This window comes from Rhamphochromis longiceps, linkage group LG18 (genome assembly GCF_057381845.1).
Source record: "Rhamphochromis longiceps isolate RC_006_pf linkage group LG18, R_longiceps_female_GT1.1, whole genome shotgun sequence".
Taxonomy (NCBI): Eukaryota; Metazoa; Chordata; class Actinopteri; order Cichliformes; family Cichlidae; genus Rhamphochromis; species Rhamphochromis longiceps.
In genome coordinates this window covers 37,784,245-37,799,743 of record NC_140574.1, presented here as the reverse complement: position 1 = coordinate 37,799,743, position 15,499 = coordinate 37,784,245, and the positions used below count along the sequence as shown (strand labels likewise).

At 45.3% G+C, this 15,499-nt stretch overlaps 1 protein-coding gene across 2 annotated transcripts in view; it reads right to left on the bottom strand.

Annotated features, from left to right (window-relative positions):
* Positions 1-9,989, bottom strand: part of LOC146648888 (solute carrier family 53 member 1) — a 35,613-nt gene extending 25,624 nt beyond the window's left edge. For both annotated transcript variants that reach the window (XM_085390220.1, XM_085390222.1), the window contains exon 1: positions 9,555-9,989. In XM_085390220.1, the coding sequence (XP_085246346.1) occupies positions 9,555-9,623 (69 nt within the window). In that variant the 5' untranslated portion in view covers positions 9,624-9,989. The remainder of the gene's footprint in view (positions 1-9,554) is intronic.
* Between the last annotated feature and the right edge of the window lie 5,510 nt (positions 9,990-15,499).

The following is a 15,499-nucleotide window of genomic DNA, read 5'->3' as shown; positions in this document are numbered from 1 at the left end:
TATGAAACAATCCCACTGTTACTGAACAGGTGAGCTATAACCAGGGAAAGAACTGGGTCAATACAAACCTGACAGAAGCGGAGCTCAAAAACAGCTCAGACCCCTCTATCCTGGAAAACCATCAGCGCTCCAACACAGGCTCAGGCACCTCCTTTAGCTTCATGACACATTTGCATCCACGTTCAGCCTGACTGATGTTGGGCTCAGCTCTTCACACCTCCCTGACGTCTTTAACCGTGTCCAGGCTAAATGTTGAAAACGTTCGATAAAGAGTTGAAATAGCTCACGCCCCCTAGTCTTCCTCACAGACACAATTGATACCAACATCTGAGTGGTGGTGAAGAATGGCCGTGCTATCGCTATCAATACTGCAGAAAGAAGGGCCAGTGCAGTACATACTGGTCCTACTGGTTGACAGATGTTGATGACACATGATGACTCATGTGTCATCTGCAGGAGTTACCTGCCTCGGTGACCTTTAGCCTGTTTTGCTGCTCTGTAACTAATGAAAGTGGCTGCTGCTGTTATCGAACATCACCCTGACACAAGGCCTACGACCAGCACAAAGCGCTCTCTGCGCCATAGCTCCAAAGCGCTTTCCCACACTGGTCCTGAGGCCCACAGCATGTGTGACATACAGTAAGATGCTGGTGGTCACAGGAGGCTGGCTCAGCATGTGGTCAGGAGCGAGTTTCCAAAACACAACACACAGCTCAACAGGAACAAGGGCGGCTGTGCTTATCCCCGCAGATTACCCTACTTCTGTTCTTTCTCCTTCAGCGCCGCCTCGCTCTCTCTCTCGCAGCTTGTGGCGATCACCACAGGCGTACCTTTGACCCACACCAGCTGACCACAAATCTCTCTCTCCAACTGTGAGGTTTCTCTGCAGTGCTCCTTTTTGTGCATTTACACTCTGCTGTCATCTTTTCCTCACTGGCTGTTGGAAATCTTTCCCTAATCTCCTTCATGCATTCCTTTCCCTCGCTCTTTTCTCCAACCCTGCCCACCAGCACACAAACACTTTGTTGACACCAAACTGTCAGAAGGATTATATGAGTCATAACTGGATTATTGCTCACATGTGTGTCATGTAAAAACCCAGATCTCTCGGTTGTTCCTCATTTTTCTGTCCCCCAGCTTGTGTCCACAGTGCAGACGAGATATGAAGGAGCTCTGCTCTTTAGATGTGAGCCTGAAAGGTGCTGTGGCAGAATTTAAAGAGCTCCCAGGGCTGCTGACAGGTGAGGCGTTTGGGAGAGTTGTTGCAGGGCCGTGACATCACCGGTGACGCACGAGTGATGCGAGCTAAAAGCTAAAGCAGCATTAACGTCTGACTGAGCAGTTCTTTGTTTTCAGCCGTCAGAAAACAGCTTTGCTGACTGTGATGGCAGCCTCCATGTGTTGGTATGTCTCGGTGACCTCTAATGTAATTAGCTTCATTAGAGAGCCTTCAATAATGATTTCATTTCTTTTATGGTTTGTCTTAATTGCAAGTACATCGAAACAACCTTCGTATCTGATTACATCATCCTATTTGATGAACGTGGAAACAAAGAGGAGCTGTCACAGATGTCACAGCAAGTTTACTGATTTCTTTGCACACCATGAACTAATGTGCACCTTTTTTATTGCATCGGTTTTTCTTTATTCCACATAGGGCCACAAATACATCCGCAATCACTAATGTTCACAAGTTGCACCTCGACCAGACCAGCAACAAGCGTCTGGAGAATCTCTGCAGATCGTACGAGGCTCTGTCAGGGCGGGCTTCCATCAGAGGCTGCAAAGCATTGTGGGACACAGAGACACACTGACAGGTGGGAAATTTTACACAGACGTCAAAGTTGAATGTGACAGGACGCACGCGGGGAAGTTTCATCTGAAGGCATCAGCCAGTGCTCCCAGTGCTCCCAGCATTATCAGCAGTAAATCATTTTACACCCACATATTTACTCAGTCTTTCCAACACTGGTGTTTCTGCATGTGTGCCTCTGGCTGCAGAAAGACATGAGGGTTATGACACTGAAGCCTTTATTTCTGTTCCCTTTAATCTCCACAATTGCCATGTTCCCAGTGTTCCCAGTGTTCTTCTGTGGGTTCTTGAAATGTTCTTGAAAGTCACTACAAGTCAGTGCACGTTGATTATAGTGATGAGCTGTTCATGAACGAGCCGACCTCAGTCAGGGAGAGCTGAAGATTCAGCTGCTCAGCATCCAATGTGGCCAATCACACGGAGAGACAGATTGGGATCATACCATTATGTGAAAGTGGGTAGATGGGGGTAGATGATCCAAAGACAGCGAGTGTAGTGGTACAGGCCGAGTACACAGAGAGACAGGGGTTCAGATTTAAATGCAAGCAAATATGAGAAAATGAAGAAATGAGCCAAAGGAAAAGGAGAAGCAGCTGTGTTAGTTTTCAGTGATAGAGGAGACTGTACAGCTGAGTGAAGAGAACACAAATATTCATCAGAGCAGGGTCGACAACAACAGCAATGAAGTCTAGGAGCCGTCACCTGTCCCCCTGACCCTGGATCAGCTCTGAGCAGAGTTTAGTTTGATGACGAGCTGGGAGAGATGACTTCGAGCTACTCGTTCTTATAAAGCACTATTCTACTGTCCCAGAGCTCACAGCTCTTCATACAACATGCCACACTCACTCACACAAGCACCTTTTAGTGCTTCCTAGCTAACCTCCACCCACACTGGGGGGTGCAGGCATCACTAACCTCCTGATCAGTAGATGCTCTCCCCCTTGAGCTACAGGGGGGAGAGCAAACTTTGGTTCAGGCTTCAAATGGTAAATGGACTGGTTGTTATACAGCGCTTTTCTACTCTTCTGAGCGCTCAAAGCGCTTTACACAACCTGTGCATTCACACATTCACACAAGCACATTGATCTAATTCACACACATTCATACTCCGATGGATGCATCAGAGATCAATTTGGGGTTAGTATCTTGCCCAAGGATATTTGGCATGCAGACTCGAACCACCAACCTTCCGATCAGTAGATGACCTGCTCTACCGCCTGAGCTACAGCCACCCCTGTAGCAACATGTATGTTCTCCTCATTTGTGGTAAAGCCATAAAAAATAAGTCTTTAATGAAAAAAGTAGAATAAGAAAATTGCTTACCAACTTATAAACCATATTTCATATTTGCTGAATTAGGCTAAAATAGAAGGCATCAGACACTAGCTGACGGGAGCCGGTTCATTAGTGACCTGAGAGGTTAACAAACAGAGCCCAACTAAACACCAAGGCTGAGTGAAAAATACCAACATGGAAGTGTAAAAACTGCAAACTCTGAAAGCCACTTGGTCCAAAATTAAGTCAGACTGTCAGCGTCAGCAGGACAAATAACATGTTTACAGCTCAGTACATCAGCTGGCCACATCGTTGCTATTCTATTTTAAACTGTAGTGATGGTGAATTTGTGTAAAGCTCCTCCAGATTTGATGCTGTGCTGGCACGGACCTTGGTCTTCGGTTCACCTCACAGACTTTCCAATAGGATTCAAGTAATTGCTTTGTGCAGGCCAGTCATTAAGGTTCAGTCTGGACTTCTGAAGCTCTTCACAAGGAGTGACGTGTGATTGTGTTCGTTTTGGTGTTTGAAGACGAGCAACAACACAGACCCAGTTATCCTTCTTTATTGGAATATATCAAAATCTACAAAATCAGAATGCGGGCAGGTAGTCTGACACAACACCGTCCATAGGTGATGTTAGGATGTTAAGTGTGTGTGGTGTTTTTTAAAAGCTTAAATTGCCCATGTTTGATCAGCAGGAGATAATGTAGTATAAGCATAACAGAAAACACCAAAGGGCCATTTTCACAGAGGGGTGGGCATCTATGAATTTATGAATGATTTTCCAGTCCTGCTGCACCAACCATCACAAACTCCATCCTGGAGCTGGACGCTTAGAAACTTTCATTAAAACAAGCTCTGCTTCACACTGGTGCACGTTTGGATTCCCAGCAGCTCGCCCACCAGACGAACACAGGCCCTTCGCTCTACAGGTACATGTAAGCCTACGTACTTAAGATGACTCAGCTTAATAAGAACCTGTGGTCTTCAGTTAGTTTACTGTACACCGCCCAGTTTTGTTCAGACACGTTGTGGTTGAGTGTAAGTAGAGTAAAAACAATCAACTTTTAATTGTAGCAACATGAGTGGAAACATGCTACAATGTTACATGCGCCATCTATCCAAGTCTTATCCCAGAGTGTGGAAAAAACAACTCTTGTGCTTTAATGAGGTCTGTCACCATTCAGAAAGCCTCCTCTGAATGTCCTCTGACTGAGACAGCGCCTGAAGTAAAACCCTCATTTCACTGTCAGCTTCTCTATTCCTCACCCACCTGAAACCAGCTATCATCAGCAAACTAACTTCCCATGAAGTGCTGCAGCTCAGTTTCCACTTCTGCTGCACAGCCTGAGCTGCAGTGGTGTGCTGGAAAAATGCAGTCAATGACAAAGCAGGCACATAAGCTACGGCAGGTCATCCACACTACTGACAAACCACGTTGTATCATGTGAGATGCGCCTTAGTTCACATCATGCGTGTCTCCAAATATCTTCTGTAAGTATTTTTCAGTTGGTTTTGAGTCCATGACAGGATTGGTGATTCATTCACAGAGCCACATGCACACCATGGTCAGCACCTTACCAACACTGGGTCTATGACAGGGGTGTCCAGCTCCAGGCCTCGAGGGCCGGTGTCCTGCAGGTTTTAGACGTGTCCTTGAACCAACACAGCTGGTTTAAATGGATAAATTAGCTCCTCGACATGTCTTGAAGTTCTGCAGAGGCCTGGTAACGAACTAATCATGTGATTCAGGTGCGTTGACTCAAGGTGAGATCTAAACCTGCAGGACACCGGCCCTCGAGGCCTGGAGTTGCCCACCCCTGGTCTATGAGCATGCTGGGTTAGATCCTTCCATCTCTGATCAGACTGTTACCAGGATGACTTGTCCTGCAGCAGTACCCACACATTTCTGCACAATGCACACGCAGGTCTTTGTGGATCACAAGCACATTCACACACACACTGCAGGGTGCACGCATCACAAATGTTGATCAGTTCATCAATAGCAGACCCAGATACTTGTGCAGCAAACAGGCGCTTGCACCACAGCAGGACGAAGCCCAAAAGAATCCCCATTTAACGAGTGCTGTAATGTGGAAGCTAATGAAAGGGCTTCATCTGCATAAACTTCAGTCTTCAAGCCTAAAGACATGCATGGTTCCTGCATTGATGCTCCTTAGCTCAGTATCAAGCAGGGTGCTGCAGAACAGTTTACTCTGCAGGATCGATACTGGTTCTTCATTTAGAGAAAAACCAGAAACACCAGTTTACCAGGAATGTGCAAATATTCAAACACATGTGGGACATCAGCTGGCAGAGGTGCGTTTGACAACTTGGATGTCTGAGACCAGGCCAGCGTCGCCATTATAAAAGCGGTGTGACATCACACCCACTCTGTACGCGGCCTCGCCTACGGCTGTAGTACAAGTTTGATGTTTCATACACTTTCACTCAACTTTATACATGTTTCTATGATCGAGTTAAGAAGTTAGTCTGGCTGCAGCTGCAGTCCTGTGTGTGAAACACCACGTCTGCACCAGCTCCTGACACAGCATCAGGTTATTTGCTGTTTATGAACGTTAGAAAAGATTTGAAAGAAATCTATTTGTGCTTTTGAACCATACAAACAAACAATGAGAAGAAACAACTCCAAATGGTTTCATTGTTATTACACCCGATCAGCTGGTAACTAAATGAGCCGACCAGTCCCATCTTTCTCTTTTCCACTCGCTTCTCCCATTTCTGTCTGGTTCATTATCCTGACCTTCGTCCTCCAACACACACAAACATCTCAACTGTTGATACAGAAAAATATAACCCAGACTCACAGAGCTCCAGCCATGTAGTCATGCAGCAGGGTTTGTAGTCAATGAGCCCGTTGAGTCATACGGATGACCAGCAGGTGTTTTTATTCTTACAGCGCCTGTCTGGTAGACGCACTACGAGCCTGGCACTTTGCATGAAGCTGCTTCCCTCCACAGGTTTACATGGAGCCAGCATGTCAACAGAGTTTGACCCTGGATTAGTATTATTATCATTACTAATACATTTCTCACGCTTTGATGATAAAACTTCAGTAAAAAACACAAGTTGCACAGTGTTGGAATGTCAGCAGTGCTGGGAAAACTGCAGTCAGTGGGAGCATGCTGAAAACCGCCGACACAGAAGGTTTGTTTTAGCAGACATCCTATCATGTCAGCTCAGTTTATGGGCCTCTGCTGCTCGGCGTTTCACCCAAACAAGCTGACAGAAAACACCGCACACATGTAACGGCCCTGAACCCCACGGCTCTGCAAACGTCACAGGCCCGGGTCCCACATCTTCACAGGACTAAAACTAACACGGCCCGGGGCCAGATTTACAGCTGGGTGGAACAACAAGCTCCATCTGGTCTGTGTCCAAAAACTGCAGGGGCAGGAAGAAAGCCTCTGAAACTTCGGAGGAAATAAGTAACAAATACACGGCCATTGTTTGAAATACTCGTCATTCCCTCGCCGTAGCAAAGATATATCAGATTTGGCGTTTTCAAACAAAGGTTATATGAACAAGATGGGAGAGAAGCCAGAGCTGAAATCTATGGAGGAATTCCACAACAGCTTTTATCCAACCATGCAGATTTTATGTCAGAGAGACCAAGAAATTCAAGGTCATCTGAATAATACTGCTCTGAACTGAGTGCCAGCAGGTAATCCACTGTAACCGTGCATTACATGCATGCACCCGCAGACTGATTAATCCCACACGTATGCAACTGTGTGAACAGAAGATAAAATAGTGCTGCTGTAATACCGTTTATAGTTATAAAGTCCTAAACTCCTATCTGTGAGTGAAAACTGCCTCTGAGTGTGTCAAAGACACAGATGTACTTACAGTCCCAGCCAAACAGACACGTTCTACTGATGGCGTCAACAACACTGTTAAAGCTGTGGCCCAACATGTCGTCATCTCCATCCTGCCTCCTGATACGTCCACGCCGGCTAAATTTGTCTCTGGACGCGCTCATTAAATGGTAAATGGCCTGCATTTGTATGGCGCTTTTTTCTAGTCCCTAAGGACCCCAAAGCGCTTCACACTACATTCAGTCATTCACACACTGGTGATGGCAGCTACATTGTAGCCACAGCTGCCCTGGGGCGCACTGACAGAGGCGAGGCTGCCGGACACTGGCGCCACCGGGCCCTCTGACCACCACCAGTAGGCAAACACGGGGTTAGTATCTTGCCCAAGGATAGTTGGCATGCAGCCAGGAGGCAGCCTGGGATCGAACCACCGACCTTCTGATTAGTGGCTGACCTGCTCTGCCACCTGAGCTACAGCCACCCTACATTAGCACACATACATACTACAACTAAGGGTGGTCCTAGATGTCTGCGCATCTGTCCATGTCTGCGCTTCTATCTATGGACTTACAGGTAAAAACAGAGCAAACAGCAGGCCAAACAACGCACTTCCTCTAGACGGTCTTTTAAGCAGACTGCTCTTTCGTCACCTTGGTTTGGGCTAAAGTTAACGATTGGATGCATGTCATTTACAACAGCTGCAGGAGTCTTTATTTGAACAGAAAGTAAATGTAGACAAAATTCCCTGTTCTGTGTGCACATGTTTGTGTGTCTGTGCAGCTTGCCACCATCAACACTCTTTGCTGATGGACACTTCCATCAGACTAACCTTACCGGCTTGTCTCCAAGTCAGCAACTCTCTGTTTCAGCTGAGGCTGTTTGTTTTGTGATTACAGGTGATTACATTAGTGCCTGGAGCTGCCGAGCTGTGCTAACCTAATGTGAATTTTAAAAAGCTACAAGGCTGATAAAACACCGAACAAGGCTGCTAATACCATTTCTAACTCCTGGAAAAGGTATTTGGCTCCAAGCTAAATGTGAATGTCACACAAAAGGAACACCAGATTAAAACAAGCCGAGGAGACGACTGATGGCTTCTGACTTCAAGCCAGAATCTCAGCTCCAGCTCACACAGACTGACAAATACAGAGATGCAGATTTGACCCAATCAATGCTTCAGCTAAACAAACAAGTATGTAAACAAGCTCCTACTCATCCTGATGGCTCCAGTTTTGCTATGCTAGCAAATTCAGTGCAGCTGTACCAGTCTGTGACTTGTGAGCAAATACTGTCACCAAAAAGGCCGACACCGCTGCTCACAGCTACGAGAGGAAACCTGAAGACAGGAACATGACACTGGAGTCCAGCCACAACGAGGCGGTGTACAACACTTCTTGATGCAACTTTATAGCTTATGTCTACACATACATATTGACAGAGGCTGTAACAGCAGATGATATTTGATGCATGTCTTTTTATTGGCCTGTTGCAACTGGAATCAACCACTTTATTCTACACACTGATTGCATGTGAACGCAGAGGTCCAGGATTATCGTGGTCTATGCCTGGCGCTTCAAGACTCTACACTAACTTTGGGGCTTCAAGGTGCAAGTAAGGATTTGGTTGTAAGTTGACAAAAGGTTTCCTTCTGCTCATATCTGAAGATAACAAATTATCAGAACTTTGCCAAAAATGAATACGTAAACACCTTAGAGTCTGCGGCTCTGCACAAACATCACTCTACCTGGTGTTATTAATCCACTGCTGGGATTTGAAGCCCATAAACTTATTGCTCTAAACAGGAACTCTTGTTGGGGCAAGTGGGAACACGGGAACTCTGAGGACAACAACGATCTTATTTCAGTTAGTTCACAAAGTAAAAAGAAAGCAGAAAACAAACACTGGCAGTGACTATGAGCCGAAATCTGTAATACAGCCAATTCAGCGTGCAAAATCCACACAGGGCCTACACGAGTCCCCGATGCTCTGCTGGGTCTCACTGATGTTTCCTCAGTTGGTATTTGGATGATGGTGCTGAAGAGCTTTGTCCGATTCCCATCGGAGTGCTCACAGCAACCTTGACGAGCGCAGCATGCGGTCAGTTGCAGGGCGTGAGGCTGCAGTGTTGTTCATGTATGTTGTTGTTTACACTGACAGACCCTGGTGCCAATCAGGCTCCAGCAGAGATCGATGGCATTGATGGCTCACAGGTCGACCTGAGCACCGCTCCCTGACCGCCCACACTCAGCTCAGCTGGTTAACCACAGACACCGGGGTTAACGGTCCAAAGATTAACGGGCTCGATAAACGATGACTCAGCTGAAACGGGTTTGTCTCCTAAACACATCTGGGAGGACACGCGCGTGCACGCCAACACACGGGACTCCGCGGCTCAAACCTGCAGAGCAACAACACAAATCTAGCTAGCCTAGTTTGCCTGGCTAACGCTAACGACCTGCTATTGCTTGTATTGAAGCACATCCGCTGAAGGACCCCTGTGTGTTTTTCCTGTTAAAGCACGACGGCCATGTTTAAATAAGATTTCTAAAATGAAGTAACCGGTTGTGTAGTTAGCCAGTGTGCTAACTAGCTGCTAGTAGAGGTTTAACGTGAAGCTAACTCACCTCATACTGGATGTACTGCTTCCTCCACTCCGGGGTGATGTGAGCTGACAGATGCTCTGTGAATTTCATGTCGGCCGCGGCGTCAGTCTTCCTCTCCTACCGTTACTGTAGCCGGGAGGCGGCAGCGGGAGGCTTTCGCTGCTTACACAGCGACTCTCATCCAAAGATTATGCTCAGAGAGGTGCCCTTTTGTCTTTACGGGTAACCTAGCTAACTACCGGCACAGCATCTCCGCTGTCTCAAACACACTCGACGAAGTGTTCGCGGAGCTGCATCTCAGCTGAAGATAAAAACCGTAATTCTGTTTTTATCGCTGTGTTTCTGGAGGACAGGCCAACAGTGTTGGCGTTAGCTGGGTCTTCCTCGCTCGCTGTCGTTCATCCTCTACCTCTCTCCACCTCCTGTCTCCCGCTGCGTTCGCGTGCAGTGGGAAATATAAGAACGGGCCGAAGATCGGCGAAGGTAAAGTAGTGGTGGGTGTAACGAGGTGTGGCTTTCTTCGTGAGATGTCACCAGATGTGGGGAGTAAACTGGTCGTTTTTAAGCTTAATGGTGAGGTAATGAGCTGGCTTAGAGAGGACTCAGCGTCATAATGTCATCACATTTAAATTTATCGAATGAGGCCAACGCAGAAATGCCATACATTTTTAATGGCAGGCTTCCAGCTGAAGTCTTCCCTGCTCTTTGATACAGTAATGATTTTCTTATAGTCTCAGTCACTAGTTTTATTCTTACTGAAAACAGCGTTATGTTTACTCTGGAAACGAAGGTGCCCATTAGAGTTAAAGAGGAGACACCCGGGTGTGCTTGCTTATGCATCTGTAATAGACACGTAGGTAGCCAGTGTGCCTGTAGCATCCTGTTTCACAGCATGATCACACTACTTTCACAACTCGAGGATTCGTAATGGCAATGGTGATGGTGACATCATCATCACCAATAGGTGACATCATCATCTTGTCTATGTTTCATATATAATCCACGTTTTGTTTTGATTAAAATGTCCTACAAGCCCTCATCTGTGTATCTTAAAGCTAAAAGCACAGGTTATTTTTCTACCAGCATAAATAAAGGATAGTCACTTTGGCAAAAGCTGATTGCAGCTTCTACTTTGTGATGGGAATGTTCTTTCAGGCTTAAAAGGACCTGACATCATGCATGAGAGATTTGTTCGACCTATTACTGACAGACAGACAACAAATGATTTATAACAGTTTAAATTCCTGCCATTTGACGCTGAAAAAGCTTTTGATTCTGTTAGATGGGAGTTTTTATATCGGGTTCTAAAACGTTTTGGTTGTAATAACCAGATTATCAGTTGTTTGAGGTGCTTATATAATTGTCCTTCTGCCAGGATAAAGGTTAATGGGGACGTCTCAGGTTTAGTTCTTCTTAAAAGAGGGTGTAGACAGGGCTGTCCTCTTAGCCCTGCTCTATTTGCACTGTTTATTGAACCATTGGCACAGGCTATTCGACAATGCGAGGAAGTTACAGGAGTTACCATTAACGGCAAAGAGTGTAAGGTTTGTCTATATGCAGATGATGTCCTGGTGACTCCTACTAAACCTGACTTTAGCCTACCAATATTACTATCTTTGCTCAATACGTATGGCTCATACTCTGGTTACAAGTTAAATCTTCATAAAACTCAAATTCTTACCTTTAAATATAATCCAGATAAATATATTCTAAAACTCCTCAAAGAATAATTGGAGTAAAAACTTAATTAAATATTTAGGGGTTCAATGAATGAATAAAAATGACGGTATTACCTAAACTGCCTTATTTATTCCTGGCATTGCCTGTCGAGGTGTCCTCTAGGCAATTTATCGAATGGAAAAGAATGTTCTCAAATTTTATTTGGGGAAAACACAGACCTAGAATAAAGTATAAGACATTGTAATTATCTAGAAATAAAGAAGGCATGGTCTTCCATGTCTAGAAAATGATTGTCAGGCTGCACAGTCAGAGTCCTGACTGCATGATGCGACTCAACATGTGACGCCAAATGGAAAGAAATGGACCAGGCGGAAGTTCGTGTTCCCCTTTCGACTATTCTTGGAGATAAATCATTGATACAGTCATTTTTAAATAAGGTATCCTACTGCATAAATGTACCAGTAAGTATCTGGTTCAGGGAATTTAAAGATAAAACGTTTGAAAGAGATGTGAGAATACTACGGTGACCAGCATATGATACAGCCCTGCAAATATTGACAGTGGGTTTAAAAACTGGTGCAACCTGGGTGTCACTGCATGCTGGAAAATATCATCTGAAAAAGGTTTAGATACCTTTCAACAAATGTCAGTTAATTACAACTTGGAGAGAGGTGATTTTTTTTTAGATATCTCCAATTAAGATCTTATTTTAATAACAATATTATGTCTAAGGAGAGAAAATCTCTAGTTCAAATCTTTATAAACATATCTAAAGGGAAAGTGCTAAAAAAAACCAAATGTCTATGATATACTCAACACTACAAACTGAAAGGAAATTGTCTCCCACCTATATTAAATGGAGAAATGGAGAAAGAGGCTGAAATAGAGCTATCTGAAGAAGATTGGTCTAATATTTAAAACTACAGCCACTACTATGAAATCAGGCGGGGGCCCCTTGCTTGATTTAAATGCCATGTTGACATTAGAACTTCATTCATCTTTTCCCAGTTTTCTCCAGAAAGTAAATATTTCCAACATAATGCTGTGTGCCTGGAAATTCAGCGAAACTGGTTTTTACAGTCATTGATTTCAGTGAGCTGTAGATTCCAATGACACTTGAATGCCACATATATGACGTTGCCACCTTTGGAACCGAGTGACGTTTTTTTGTTTTCCGTATTATTATTTATTTATTAATTATTTATTTTTGACCAGCGGAACGTTTGCGCATGCGCTCTCCGTGTTAGCGCCTGACTCGATCAGATGCGGATTTATTTTGAAGTATTAAAAACAAATATGAAAACACAACACCGGGACCTGCTGGCGTGTAGTAAAATGAGATGATTGCATATGTTTAATGATGACACCGCATCAGCCAGTAATACTGTGATACTGGTTATTCCACACCCTCACTCAGGCAGGAGATCCACGGTTCATGTTCGAGTGTTTGTCTGCAGTCAGACTCTATGAATCGGTGCGCTGCTGTTACCTAAAACACTCAGCTGGGTTAGGAGCGCAACGGGAAGTGGTCGCGAGCGTGGAGCCGTGTCAGTAACCACGCGGATGCCTGGAGTCTTTGGACTCGACAGTGTGTGGAGCCCCGCTCTCTGGAAAGCAGTGTGGCTAATCAGGCTCTGGGTAGTGATTCAACAAAGTGATTCTCCACGCTGAGCAGCGTTATCGTGCAACCCACGTGGAGTGAAAGACATCAGCGCCATCTGGTGTTTGAACAACGTTTCGCATGTTATAGGGTTGAAGCGTTTAAACGGTTTAACTTCATGGTTATTGGTTAAATGACTGACCTGTGACAAAATCACAGAAACAGCGCAGTGTGAAGGAAAACACAACACACGCACAACATGTTCTGTTTGTGGAAGGAGCTCGGAAAGAAACACGCCTGGACAGCTTGTTGAAGAAGCTTCTTCAGCTCTAAGAGCAACAGAGTCCCACATTTGAAGCCCTATGGGAGTGTCCCCAAGAGGGGCGTGGACCCCCTATTGATCCTCTGCCTAATCGAGCCAGGGTGTGAAAACAGGTGTGGGTCACAATCAGCCACGGTCTCAGGTGAGCCCACGTCTCATGTAAGTGGGATCTGCGATTGCATTTTAAATATTAAATATTGTGCACTGGCTGCAGTGGTCATGTGTATATCCAGCTGATTGCTTGTGAAGCTCGCACACAAGAATTTCACTCACATGTGCTGTACCAATGTACCTGCACATGTGATGTGACAATAAAAGTGATTTGATTTTGATTTGATTGTGAAGGATTAATATGACATGCCTTGTCTGTGTAAAGACACAGAGAGACTACATAATCTGTGTGCGTTTGTGTCAGCGTGGATGGAGCAGAGTGGGTGAAACACACAACGAGCGTTTCTGAAATCCTGGAGACAGACCCCCGTGGAAACATCCAGAGACGCAGGGAGACTAAATGCAGCTCAGTCCTTGCTGAGGATTAACAGGCAGCCCGGCTCAGATTAGACTGGCTTGTATAACGAGGACGTTTAGATGTAAACAAGCTAAACAGAATATTAGAAAGAGTGGGCCACAGGAACCTGCTCCCGTCAGGCTTCTGCTCCCACCAGTTTCCTTCACATGAAATTAAGTGACTGCAGCGTTTAACGTAGCCAAATGTCGTCTGAGACCGAACACACGAATACATCTGTTGTTATATCGCTGGGAGCGGCAGTGAGGCCACGCTGCTCTGTGGCTTCCTTGTTATACAGTAAATGTCCCAAAAGTGTTTCTGGTGGAAGCGTGCACGCTCTCTGACCTGCTGATTTTAGCCTCGCTGTCCAGGTGGCTGCTCACTGCTCACCTGGTTTTTATGTGTTATTTTCAAACATCACGTTCATTGGTTAGTGGATCAAATGTGTTTGGATCTACTTATGGGTGAGAATGATTTATTAGATTAAAAATCGGAGTCCACTAATACAGAATAGAAAGTAGAACATTATTACCATATGAAACATTACTCTGTTCCCCAGCAGAGCCTCACTCGGGCTTACTTTAGGTTTTCACTGTAAAAAGCTTTTTCAGCTGCTGAAGCGCAGATTTATGGACACTTTGGTTCTTCACGGTGTGCAAGTCCATTTCAGGCAGAGGAAAGAATTACCACTTTGTATTTGGATCCAAATATTTTATTATAGAAATCACACAGAAGTCAGCATTTACTGTTATTACACGTACAGCGAGGGTGTTTCTGCAGTGAGACAGTCAAGTCAGCGCACTCCTGGTCAGAGTCATTGTCCTGCTCTGTGCACACATGCATACATAAATAAGTGCACAGCAGCTTTTACTGTAATCCGGCTGCGGTGGAGCAGCAGAGGCTCCTCTCTTGGCATTCACCGCGTGCCTTAATTGACTGATTTTAAATCAAGGTCCACTGTGAACACTGAGGGAGGAAGCCAGGCGTCACAGACAGATGCTGGTGATGACCTTTAGGTTAAACTTTCTGTTCAGGTCCATTTCTCTCTCACACATGCAGGTAACATGTACAGGTCTGTAGTACTCACACAGCTGCCGTGGTTCCTGTGAGACTCACTTTTTTACCTGTAGTGCTTATTTCCCTGCTCACCTTGTTCCTTTCTGTGTCCTTCACAGCAGCTGTGAGCTGGTAACACCTGCCTGCCCAACAAACGCAGTGAACAGCAAAAAAGAGCTTTTTCCTGTCAAGGACACATCAAGCAGGCAGCCATTACACAGCAGAGCCCGGCTGCCAGGCTGGAGATCCGATGGAGCCTCATCAGAATGTAAACAGATGGAGGAGGATCACTCGGAGTGAAGATAGAGATGCTGTTAACAGAAATCTGTTGCTGTTTGTCTTTTATGCTAAACTGTCATTAGTCCTTATTAAATCTGCATAAGTAACGCTATATTCTGTTCACAGTGATGTTACACAAATGTGATTACACAGTAGTGCACTGAATGGCGCACGTATGCCATACAAACACAGCGCTACACACAGCGTCATGAAGCGCACACAGTGACAGGCAGCTGCACACAAAATGTCCCTCTCGGAATGTTACATAAGAGCGCGTTTTGATCAGGATTACACCCGCCGACGTTCAGTGGAGCAGATTATCGCAGCGTGCAGGCCGGACGGTGCAGCGACCGCCTGTATGCTCCAACAAGGCCCACAGCACCGCAATCTGCCAGACAATAAGAGCTCGAAATGTGCGCGGACAGAGAAAGCAGCCTTAGATACACCAACACACATCTCAGTGATCAATAGGCATCATCTGCGCTTCCATTCACAACACAAACACATCAGAAGCCACATCG